Source organism: Coregonus lavaretus, assembly GCF_964263955.1.
Source record: "Coregonus lavaretus genome assembly, chromosome: 1".
Lineage (NCBI taxonomy): Eukaryota > Metazoa > Chordata > Actinopteri > Salmoniformes > Salmonidae > Coregonus > Coregonus lavaretus.
In genome coordinates this window covers 57,799,535-57,811,778 of record NC_139988.1, presented here as the reverse complement: position 1 = coordinate 57,811,778, position 12,244 = coordinate 57,799,535, and the positions used below count along the sequence as shown (strand labels likewise).

At 42.9% G+C, this 12,244-nt stretch overlaps 1 protein-coding gene across 1 annotated transcript; it reads left to right on the top strand.

Annotated features, from left to right (window-relative positions):
* Window positions 1-1,570: 1,570 nt before the first annotated feature.
* LOC311133583 (BAG family molecular chaperone regulator 3-like) lies at window positions 1,571-10,672 on the top strand (the record flags this gene model as incomplete). The annotated part of the gene is made up of 4 exons (XM_084167095.1): window positions 1,571-1,765; window positions 5,270-5,608; window positions 5,827-6,177; window positions 9,779-10,672. The coding sequence occupies 4 exons, from the start codon at window positions 1,571-1,573 to the stop codon at window positions 10,670-10,672; spliced, it is 1,779 nt and encodes a 592-aa protein (XP_084023221.1).
* Between the last annotated feature and the right edge of the window lie 1,572 nt (window positions 10,673-12,244).

Sequence of the window (12,244 nt, the reverse complement as noted above, 5' to 3'; positions counted from 1 at the left end):
TTTCAAAGTTCTTCAAATTTTCTGGATTGACTGACCTTCATGTCTTAAAGTGGGCCCTGTGTAGCTCAGTTGGAAGAGCATGGCGCTTGCAACGCCAGGGTTGTGGGTTCGATTCCCACGGGGGGCCAGTATGAAAAAATAAATAAATAAAATGTATGCACTCACTAACTGTGAGTCGCTCTGGATAAGAGCGTCTGCTAAATCACTAAAATGTAAATGTAAAGTAATGATGGACTGTCGTTTCTCTTTGCTTATTTGAGCTGTTCTTGCCATAATGTGGACTTGGTCTTTTACTAAATAGGGCTATCTTCTGTATACCACCCCTACCTTGTCACAACACAACTGATTGGCTCAAACGCATTAAGAAGGAAATCAATTCCACAAATTAACTTTTAACAAGGCACACCTGTTAATTGAAATGCATTCTAGGTGACTACCTCATTTTTTATTTTTTTTATTTTTATTTCACCTTTATTTAACCAGGTAAGCCAGTTGAGAACAAGTTCTCATTTACAACTGCGACCTGGCCAAGATAAAGTAAAGCAGTGCGATAAAAACAACAACACAGAGTTACATATGGGGTAAAACAAAACATAAAGTCAAAAGTACAACAGAAATATATATATACAGTGTGTGCAAATGTAGCAAGTTATGGAGGTAAGGCAATAAATAGGCTATAGTACAAAATAATTACAATTAGTATTAACACTGGAATGATAGATGTGCAAAAGATGATGTGCAAATAGAGATACTGGGGTGCAAATGAGCAAAATAAATAACAATATGGGGATGAGGTAGTTGGGTGGGCTAATTTCAGATGGGCTGTGTACAGGTGCAGTGATCGGTAAGGTGCTCTGACAACTGATGCTTAAAGTTAGTGAGGGAGATAAGAGTCTCCAGTTTCAGAGATTTTTGCAATTCGTTCCAGTCATTGGCAGCAGAGAACTGGAAGGAATGGCAGCCAAAAGAGGTGTTGGCTTTGGGGATGACCAGTGAGATATACCTGCTGGAAGCTGGTTGAGAGAATGCCAAGAGTGTGCAAAGCTGCCATCAAGGCAAAGGGTGGCTACTTTGAAGAATCTAAAATCTAAAATATATTTTGATTTGTTTAACACTTTTTTGGTTACTACATGATTCCATATGTGTTATTTCATAGTTTTGATGTCTTCACTATTATTCTACAATGTAGAAAATAGTACAAATAAAGAAAAACCCTGGAATGAATAGGTGTTCTAAAACTTTTGACCGGTAGTGTGTATATATATTTAAATAAATAATACAGTAAATTATAACGTTACTGTATCAACATTGACCAATGATACATTTGTATCTGTAGCCACCCTCTGAGCTGAATACATTATAGCCACCACGTGTGAAGGATACATACAGAACTTTGAGGTTCCTGACTGAAATGCCAGTCGGCTCACTGTCAGGCTGGAACCCCAAGAATCTCGAGATACACTGGCAACTTTTACGCAACATTGACCGTGCTATATATTTCGAGAAACTTCCAGCCCATCCCCACACGTCACCCGTGCAGAATCTTTAAAGGGTCCGTTGACTGTATAAAATGGCACAGTATAAAGGATCAAGGAGTTTAAGCAGCATGAAGACACAGTTACCAATGGTAGATATGGTCATTAATAACGACCCTCTGCCGCCAGGATGGGAAATTAAAATTGACCCACAGACAGGATGGCATTTTTTTGTGGATCACATTAATCGCACAACAAGCTGGAATGACCCAAGACACGGCTTCAAAAAGGTAGGCTCATGGATGTGTAGTAACATGATGTGTAGCGTGGGAGGGCTAGTGTGATACCTATTCAAAGTTGGATTGAAAATGTAATGTCTGCTTGACAGCATGGCAGACACAACACATCATCTCTCTAATATATGGCACGTTCCTCGATCAAGCGCTTCAGTTGTTAATAATGATGGTCACTGCTTCTGATACTCATTGGCTTTTATTATAGGGGAGACAGAGTGGGTATATTCTATTTATAGTAGGCTATGCTTCTATATCTTTTTATATACTTTAGAAACATCCGCTACAAATTGCCTCTGCTAAGACTTAATATACGCCAACGCAATGGAATGTTGTCTATTGTAGGCTCCAGCCCTCTCCCACATGCATTATAACGGGTTAACTAACAATAGCAATGGCTGTTATAAACGGCTATGTTCTTGTGTTATGATCTAAGCACGCAGGTTTGTTGATGACGCACTGCATTCATATGTAAAGCCATGCCTTAATGTGTTTGAGCATTTCCATAATGTTTATTTAAGCCTATTAGGCCAAGCAGACTGCATTTGTTCATATTTCGTACACTCTTAGAAAAAAGGGTTTCCAAAAGGGTTCTTTGGCTGTCCCCATAGGAGAACCCTTATTGGTTCCAGGTAGAACTCTTTTGGGTTCCATGTAGAACCCTCTGTGTAAAGGGTTCAACATGGAACTCAAATGGGATCTACATGGAACCAAAAGGGGTTCTTCAAAGGGTTCTCTGACCATGACAGCCAAAGAACCCTTTTAGGTTCTAGATAGCACCTTTTTTACTAAACTTTTCCTTACAAGGGATTTGAGGGTGTTCATCACCCACCCATATATAACAGCTCCAAGCCTACATTAAATTAACAAATCACTGAATTTGTTGATAGGGTTTTACACAATTGAACTGTTGTGCAGAAGAACTATGTGTCAACTTTAAATGTTGAAGGGTTGGGGGAGCAGACCCTAGGCTGCCAGTTGGCGTCTTGCATTAGGAAGATCAACACTTGCTGCTGTCCAAAGTTAGTGTCACTAAGAATCTGCTGGAAAGACACAGCTGTCAGGGGATAACATTGGTGCAATGCTGGCAGTGTACAGGGACCCTGCCAAAATGGCAGAGGGCAAAGGGTCATTCAGAGCTATTGGCTGTGTCATAACTACTGTTGTTGTATCAACAACAAAAGAAGCCAAGGAATGATGTAAAGATGAGCAGCATTGGACTCAATACATTGTGTCCAATGGGCCTACATAGTCTTGTGGACAAACTTTTGTCTTTGTCGTATCAAACTGTGTGGACTTATACAGAACAAAAATATAAACGCAACACGTAAAGTGTTGGTCCCATGTTTCATGAGCTGAAATAAAAGATCCCAGAAATGTTCCATATGCACAAAAAGCGTATTTCTCTCAAATGTTGTGCACAAATTTGCTTACATGCCTGTTAGTGAGCATTTCTCCTTTGCCAAGATAATCCATCCAACTGACAGGTGTGGCATATCAAGAACTTGATTAAACAGCATGATCATTACACAGGTGCACCTTGTGCTGGGGACAATAAAAGACCACTCTAAAATGTGCTGTTTTGTCACACAACACAATGGCACAGATGTCTCAAGTTTTGAGGGAGCGTGCAAATGGCATGCTGACTGCAAGAATGTCCACCAGAGAAGGTGCCAGAGAATTGAATGTTAATTTCTCTACCATAAGCTGCCTTCAACGTCGTTTTTGAGAATTTGGCAGTACGTCCAACTGGCCTCAACAGCAGACCACGTGTAACCACGCCAGCCCAGGACCTCCACATCCGGTTTCTTCACCTGCGGGATCGTCTGAGACCAGCCACCCGGACGGCTGATGAAACTGTGGGTTTGCACAACCGAAGAATTTCTGCACAAAGTGTCAGAAACCGTCTCAGGGAAGCTCATCTGCGTGCTCGTCGTCCTCACCAGGGTCTTGACCTGACTGCAGTTTGGCATCGTAACTGACGCCAGTGGGCAAATGCTCACCTTCGATGGCCACTGGCACGCTGGAGAAGTGTTCTCTTCTAGGATGGCATCGTGTGGCCGAGCGGTTTGCTGATGTCAACGTTGTGAAAAGAGTGCCCCATGGTGGCCGGTGGGGTTATGGTATGGGCAGGCATAAGCTACGGATAACGAACACAATTTCATTTTATCGATGGCAATTTGAATGCACAGAGATACCGTGACGAGATCCAGAGGCCCATTGTCGTGCCATTCATCTGCCGCCATCACCTCGTGTTTCAGCATGATAATGCATGGCCCCATGTACACAATTCCTGGAAGCTGAAAATGTCCCAGTTCTTCCATGGCCTGCATACTCACCAGACATGTCACCACCCATTGAGTATGTTTGGGATGCTCTGGATCGACGTGTACGACAGCGTGTTCCAGTTCCCGCCTATATCCAGCAACTTTGCACAGCCATTGAAGAGGAGTGGCACAACATTCCACAGGCCACAATCAACAGCCTGATCAACTCTATGCGAAGGAGATGTGACGCGCTGCATGAGGCAAATGGTGGTCACACCAGATACTGACTGATATTCTTAAATCACTCACAATATACTGTATTGCTAATTATATTTGCATGGTGAAACACAACTGGTCATGTAGTGCTATCACAGAGATACCTTTCCTCGCTGTCACAGCCAGGTGTCTCACTCTGACAGTTGACAGCTTAATTGGTTGTCCTGGTGATCACCAAGACAGCATCATGGAGTTTTTTGTCTCTATTGTGAATTATTATCAACATGCATATGAGGACATGAGACAACTATGATTTGTTATGTTTTATGATAGTAAACACTGCCTAGCAAACCAACAAATGCAGAGCCTACATACCCACATGTAGTGATGGCTTGCTTCTTCTGAGATCCACATACTTGCAATTGGATAAGAACTACACTCTTAATTTTTTTTTTCTCCAAAAGGTTTTTCGGCTGTCCCACATAGCAGAATCCTTTTTGGTTCCAGGTAGAACCCTTTTGGGTTTCATTTAGAGGAGAACCCTCTGTGGAATGGGTTCTATATGGAATCCAAAATGGTTCTTCCTGGAACCAAAAAGGGTTCTTCAAAGGGTTCTCCTATGGGGACAGCCGAAGAACCCTTTTAGGTTATAAATAGCACTTTTTTTCTAAGAGTGTAGTTTCCTCTTCCAAGTGGTCAGAAAAATGATACTTTTGACATCTCCCAGGGATATTTCACAATGTACCTAATGCCAGAGCAGATTCCAGAGCAGACTCATTTGTTTCAGCCTCTAGCGAATGGCTCTTTTCAATCAATCTCAATTGAATCTCAGTAGCCTAATGGTTTTAGTTTGGAAAGAAACCCAAATCTTTCCGGGATGTTGGACATCATTCCCTTATAGAAAACATGTTTTATGATGGATTGGCAGTAATTGCTTGCCTCTGTGGCTAGGGTTTCACTCACATACTTATTTGCATTTCCTAGATATGTATTAATTCAGACTTTTGTTCATCTTCAGGTCAGCCAGTTGTCTCAAAATGGCCCCAGTGTGCCCCCAGAGCCGAGTCCTCAGGAGATGCAGAAAGCCTTTGTGAGAGACATGAAGCACCCCACCCTCCGCCAGGGTTACATCCCAATCCCAGTCTGCCATGAAGGCGCAGACCTCCATCAGCAACAGCAACACCCATGTTTCTCCTACATCCAGCCGACTGCTCTGCAAAATGTACGAGCAGACGGGCGGACATCCTCCCCCACCCCGACGCTCCACTGCAGGCCTAGATCTCCTTTGCAGGGTCCCTCCGAGAGCACTACCCCTGAGCCCTACATGTCCTGTTCGCCTAGTTCACAAGGACCTGAGGTGAGATTGATTTAGCTAATGAGATTACTGCATATTAACTCTTACCATTTGCTTTAACCATAGATTGATGTCATTGGAGGATTTGCAGGGAATGTTGTAGTTACATGCAGGTGTTTGATGTTGGAATCAAACTAAACCTCTAGCTACTTCTAGAGCTACTTCTAAATTGAATATACAATTGTACTTCCTCTGATTCACGCTAAACTTTAATTCCTTAGGGCCACCCCCTCCAACAGCCCCCGCGACCCAGCAGCACAGGCCTCCAGGCAGGTTACATCCCCATCCCAGTGATCCACGAGAGGGCCGGAGGTCACACACAACAAGCCCCTGTCAACTCCATTCTCTACACCCAGCGCTTTCCGGCTTACTCAGAGCACCAGCCCTCCTTCCATCACCTGCAACCAGAGGACTGGAGCGGTCATCATGGGTCCACGCCTTCTTGCCGGGACCGTGCCTCCCCCTCCCCGAGCATGCTTCCCCAGCACCGCGAGACTGCCGCCATCCATATCCCACCACATATGAGGAGCCAGTCTCCCCTCAGAGCACAGGTCATTACAGAGAGACCACAGGTACCTTTTTTCCCTCATCACTTACCCTATTGCCAATCCAATAACAGTAGAATTCCTCTATATAAAAGTTATAATATACGTACAGTGGCTTGTGAAAGTATTCACCCCCTTGGCATTTTTCCTACTTTGTTGCCATACAACCTGGAATTAAATTGCATTTTTGGGGGGTTTGTATCATTTGATTTACACAACATGCCTACCACTTTGAAGATGCAAAATATTTTTTGGGGGGTGAAACAAACAATAAATAAGACAACAACTAAAAACTTGAGCGTGCATAACTATTCACCCCCCCAAAGTCAATACCTTTTGCAGCAATTACAGCTGCAAGTCTCTTGGGGTATGTCTCTATAAGCTTGGCACATCTAGCCACTGGGATGTTTGACCATTATTCAAGGCAAAACTGCTCCAGCTCCTTCAAGTTGGATGGGTTCCGCTGGTGTACAGCAATCTTTAAGTCATACCACAGATTCTCAATTGGACTGAGGTCTGGGTTTTGACTAGGCCATTCCAAGACATTTAAATGTTTCCCCTTAAACCACTCGAGTGTTGCTTTAGCAGTATGCTTAGGGTCATTGTCCTGCTGAAAGGTGAACCTCCGTCCCAGTCTCAAATCTCTGGAAGACTGAAACAGGTTTCCCTCAAGAATGTCCCTGTATTTAGCGCCATCCATCATTCCTTCAATTCTGACCAGTTTCCCAGCCCCTGCCGATGAAAAACATCCCCACAGCATGATGCTGCCACCACCATGCTTCACTGTGGGGATGGTGTTCTCGGGGTGATGAGAGGTGTTGGGTTTGCGCCAGACATAGCGTTTTCCTTGATGGCCAAAAAGCTCAATTTTAGTCTCATCTGACCAGAGTACCTTCTTCCATATGTTTGGGGAGTCTCCCACATGCCTTTTGGCGAACACCAAACGTGTTTGCTTATTTTTCTTTTTTTCTGGCCACTCTTCCGTAAAGCCCAGCTCTGTGGAGTGTACGGCTTAGAGTGGTCCTATGGACAGATACTCCAATCTCCGCTATGGAGCTTTGCAGCTCCTTCAGGGTTATCTTTGGTCTCTTTGTTGCCTCTGATTAATGCCCTCCTTGCCTGGTCCGTGAGTTTTGGTGGGCAACCCTCTCTTGGCAAGTTTGTTGTGGTGCCATATTCTTTCCATTTTTTTAAATAATGGACTTAATGGTGTTCTGTGGGATGTTCAAAGTTTCTGATATAATTTTATAACCCAACCCTGATCTCTACTTCTCCACAACTTTGTCCCTGATCTGTTTGGAGAGCCCTTGGTCTTCATGGTGCCACTTGCTTGGTGGTGTCCCTTGCTTAGTGGTGTTGCAGACTCTGGGGCCTTTCAGAACAGATGTATATATACTGAGATCATGTGACAGATCATGTGACACTTAGATTGCACACAGGTGGACTTTATTTAACTAATTATGTGACTTCTGAAGGTAATTGGTTGCACCAGATATTTTTTAGGGACTTCATAGCAAAGGGGGTGAATACATACAGTGGGGAAAAAAAGTATTTAGTCAGCCACCAATTGTGCAAGTTCACCCACTTAAAAAGATGAGAGAGGCCTGTAATTTTCATCATAGGTACACGTCAACTATGACAGACAAAATGAGAAAAAGAATTCCAGAAAATCACATTGTAGGATTTTTTATGAATTTATTTGCAAATTATGGTGGAAAATAAGTATTTGGTCAATAACAAAAGTTTCTCAATACTTTGTTATATACCCTTTGTTGGCAATGACACAGGTCAAATGTTTTCTGTAAGTCTTCACAAGGTTTTCACACACTGTTGCTGGTATTTTGGCCCATTCCTCCATGCAGATCTCCTCTAGAGCAGTGATGTTTTGGGGCTGTCGCTGGGCAACACAGACTTTCAACTCCCTCCAAAGATTTTCTATGGGGTTGAGATCTGGAGACTGGCTAGGCCACTCCAGGACCTTGAAATGCTTCTTACGAAGCCACTCCTTCGTTGCCCGGGCGGTGTGTTTGGGATCATTGTCATGCTGAAAGACCCAGCCACGTTTAATCTTCAATGCCCTTGCTGATGGAAGGAGGTTTTCACTCAAAATCTCACGATGCATGGCCCCATTCATCCTTTCCTTTACACAGATCAGTCGTCCTGGTCCCTTTGCAGAAAAACAGCCCCAAAGCATGATGTTTCCACCCCCATGCTTCACAGTAGGTATGGTGTTCTTTGGATGCTCAGCATTCTTTGTCCTCCAAACACGACGAGTTGAGTTTTTACCAAAAAGTTCTATTTTGGTTTCATCTGACCATATGACATTCTCCCAATCCTCTTCTGGATCATCCAAATGCACTCTAGCAAACTTCAGACGGGCCTGGACATGTACTGGCTTAAGCAGGGGGACACGTCTGGCATTTGAGTCCCTGGCGGCGTAGTGTGTTACTGATGGTAGGCTTTGTTGCTTTGGTCCCAGCTCTCTGCAGGTCATTCACTAGGTCCCCCCATGTGGTTCTGGGATTTTTGCTCACCGTTCTTGTGATCATTTTGACCCCACGGGGTGAGATCTTGCGTGGAGCCCCAGATCGAGGGAGATTATCAGTGGTCTTGTATGTCTTCCATTTCCTAATAATTGCTCCCACAGTTGATTTCTTCAAACCAAGCTGCTTACCTATTGCAGATTCAGTCTTCCCAGCCTGGTGCAGGTCTACAATTTTGTTTCTGGTGTCCTTTGACAGCTCTTTGGTCTTGGCCATAGTGGAGTTTGGAGTGTGACTGTTTGAGGTTGTGGACAGGTGTCTTTTATACTGATAACAAGTTCAAACAGGTGCCATTAATACAGGTAACGAGTGGAGGACAGAGGAGCCTCTTAAAGAAGAAGTTACAGGTCTGTGAGAGCCAGAAATCTTGCTTGTTTGTAGGTGACCAAATACGTATTTTCCACCATAATTTGCAAATAAATTCATTAAAAATCGTACAATGTGATTTTCAGGATTTTTTTTCTCAATTTGTCTGTCATAGTTGACGTGTACCTATGATGAAAATTACAGGCCTCTCTCATCTTTTTAAATGGGAGAACTTGCACAATTGGTGGCTGACTAAATACTTTTTTTCCCCACTGTATACACGCACCACTTTTCCGTTATTTTTTCACTTCACCAATTTGGACGATTTTGTGTATGTCCATTACATGAAATCCAAATAAAAATCCATTTAAATTACAGGTTGTAATGCAACAAAATGCCAAGGGGGATGAATACTTTTGCAAGGCACTGTACATAGCCATAAATGCCAGAATAGCAAATTTGACATTATTCCTGATGAATAATTCACAGGTTGACGTTTGTCATGAATCTTGCCCAGGAGGCAGAACTGAGTGATTTCCGCTAGATAGGCCAGCTGAAACGTCAAAATTGTCTATATCATAAAATGCCATGAAAACTAAAATGTGCTTTTTGGTCTTAATTTAAGGTTAGCGTTAGCAGTGTGGTTAAGGTTAGGTTTAAAATCAGATTTTATAACTTTGTAGCTATGCTAGCTAGTCACCACTCTGCAGAGCTGCCTCCAGGTCAAGATTCATGACAATACATGCCAACCTGCGAATAATTCCTTCTTCCTTCCCCAGGTCCAGGTCCACCACCACCATGTCCCACAGATAGAGCAGGAGCAGGAGATCGCTCAGTATCCCCAAACAGTGCAGAGAGAGGCTGACACACAGCAGCTTCAACAGCCACAGATGTCACAACAACCACAACAACAGCCACAGCAGCCACAACAATACCAACAACCACAGCAGCCACAACATCAACCACAGCAGCCACAACAGTACCAACAGCCACAACAACCACAACAATACCAACAACCTGAACAGTACCAACAACCACAACAACCACAACAGCCACAACAGTACCAAAAGCCAGAAAAATACCAACAACCTGAACAGTACCAACAACCGCAGCAGTATCAACTATCACAACAGTCCCAACAACAACCACAACCTCCACAACAACCACAGCCACAGCTGCAACCGCAGCCGAAACAGACAGCAAACATCACAGTCCAGATGCCCCCGAAACCAGAAGCCCAGGAGCCAGTGGCTGCTCCTGCTCCACAGGAGGTCCCGCCCACAAAAGCAGAAAACGAGTCCGCCGCTCAGTGTCACCCAGGCTTGGCTAAAGTACAAAAGATAGTGGAGAGAGTGGCGAAACTAGAGCAAGAGGTGAAATGCTTTGTTGGGAAGAAGAACGATAAGAGGTACTTGCTGCTGGAGGAGCTGTTGACCAAAGAGCTTTTGGCATTGGACTCAGTGGACCCAGAGGGGCGTGTGGATGTGCGACAGGTGCGACGCGATGGAGTCCGGAGGGTCCAGACCATACTGGATGCACTGGAGATACTGGATGAGCGGCCATCAGGGCCAGTCAGTGAGTCCTCGATGGAGGGCGAGAGCCCGCCACAGAAAGGAGAGCAGCCCAGCATGATCAACCAAGTGAATGTGGAGATGGCCAGTGAGATCTTATAATGACTGCGTTGCTTTAGTAGAGTGAAGAGATGAGAAACGTCATCAAATATGACGTGGAAATAGGCTGCTCCCAACGCTCCCTATACCCCCCTTTCTATGGCAGATATCACATATGAACTATAAGATGCATGTATGCTTAATTTACAGTGTTGGTATTGTCTGGTATTCACCACATATGTGATGGTGGTATCTGAGTGCAACATGTATTCAATTATGTTTAGCCACTGTTGTTGCCTTTTGCTGTGCCAATGTCTTTTTGCAAGACCATTGTCATGTTCATTGTGTTAGACACATGCAGAATGGAGATGATCAAAGAGGCCTTTATCCATCCATATAGGAAAATACTATGAAAATAGCTTTTTTTTTTTTTTAAATGTACGCCTATGTTGTTACCTTCGGACCATGTGACGTGGTTGTTGTAAAGTTATTCAATACATATTCAATAAGAGAACACTGGTTGGTACAGTATGTATAGTAGTAGGATACATCTCTCTATCTAAGAAAGGGCTTCAGTGGCTATTGTAAGAAATGTGTAATATTTCCCTCTTAGTTCTAATCCACTACTTCGAGAAACAATATTTACCTCAGATTCTATATGAAGAAATGGGATAAATGTTAGTTAATGTTAATGATTCAGTCAGAGAAAAGCATTTATTTTTGTGCCTCAGGTGACAAAAAGCCACTTGAGGGCAAAATATTCATTTTCTTCCTCTCAATTATTTTCCCGAAAATATGAGTTATTTTACACACACCCAACAAATGATATGGTTGATAGGGTTAATTTGGGTTTCATTCGTTTCAGCCCGTAGGTGCATTGCCTATTTTGTGGTCTTGGCACTTATTTCACCATTATAATATGTTTATATTTCATTTATAATTAATAGGGATCTTGATATGTTACATTCAACAATAACATCCAGGCACCTTTGATTCAAGTAAGATTTAAAATTGGTAGATTGTTTGACAAGATTTTTACATTTGTAATTTCACTTGTAATGTTATTTAAAGAAAGGAATTATTTATGAATTTAAGAATGCATTTAGAAATGTTGGATGTGAGCTGCATAACCTCATGAGATGTGACACTATCAGCATCAGCTGCTAATCAAGAATAACAATTCAAAGGGTCAGAGTGTCAATGTAAAAGTATGCATTGTTTATTACAGTTTGTGCATTGCAGGTTGTTGCAGTGTTGACAGCTTGGAGTCACGTTGGCATGGTTGCAAATACAATTATTTATTTTTACATTGTCTATAATTGAGTGATTATACAGTAGGTTACAGTATTGTGATATGTTGACATCCTTGCTATCAAGTGTCTCTATATGGTTTACGCAAACCTAAACTTCTCCTTGTATCCTCACCATCACTTCACACCTTGACTCCATCATGTCTTATTTGAGACAAGCGACACATGGTGGATCTACACTTCATGTGGATCCAGGTAAAATTGACAGACTTTAGGAGAATGCACAGTCTTGAATAAGCACTCTATTAACTTGGCAAATGGGTGTTTAGTTGTATTTTTAGGTTTAATGCATTCCATTCAATGTCCTGTTCACCACCAACCATGT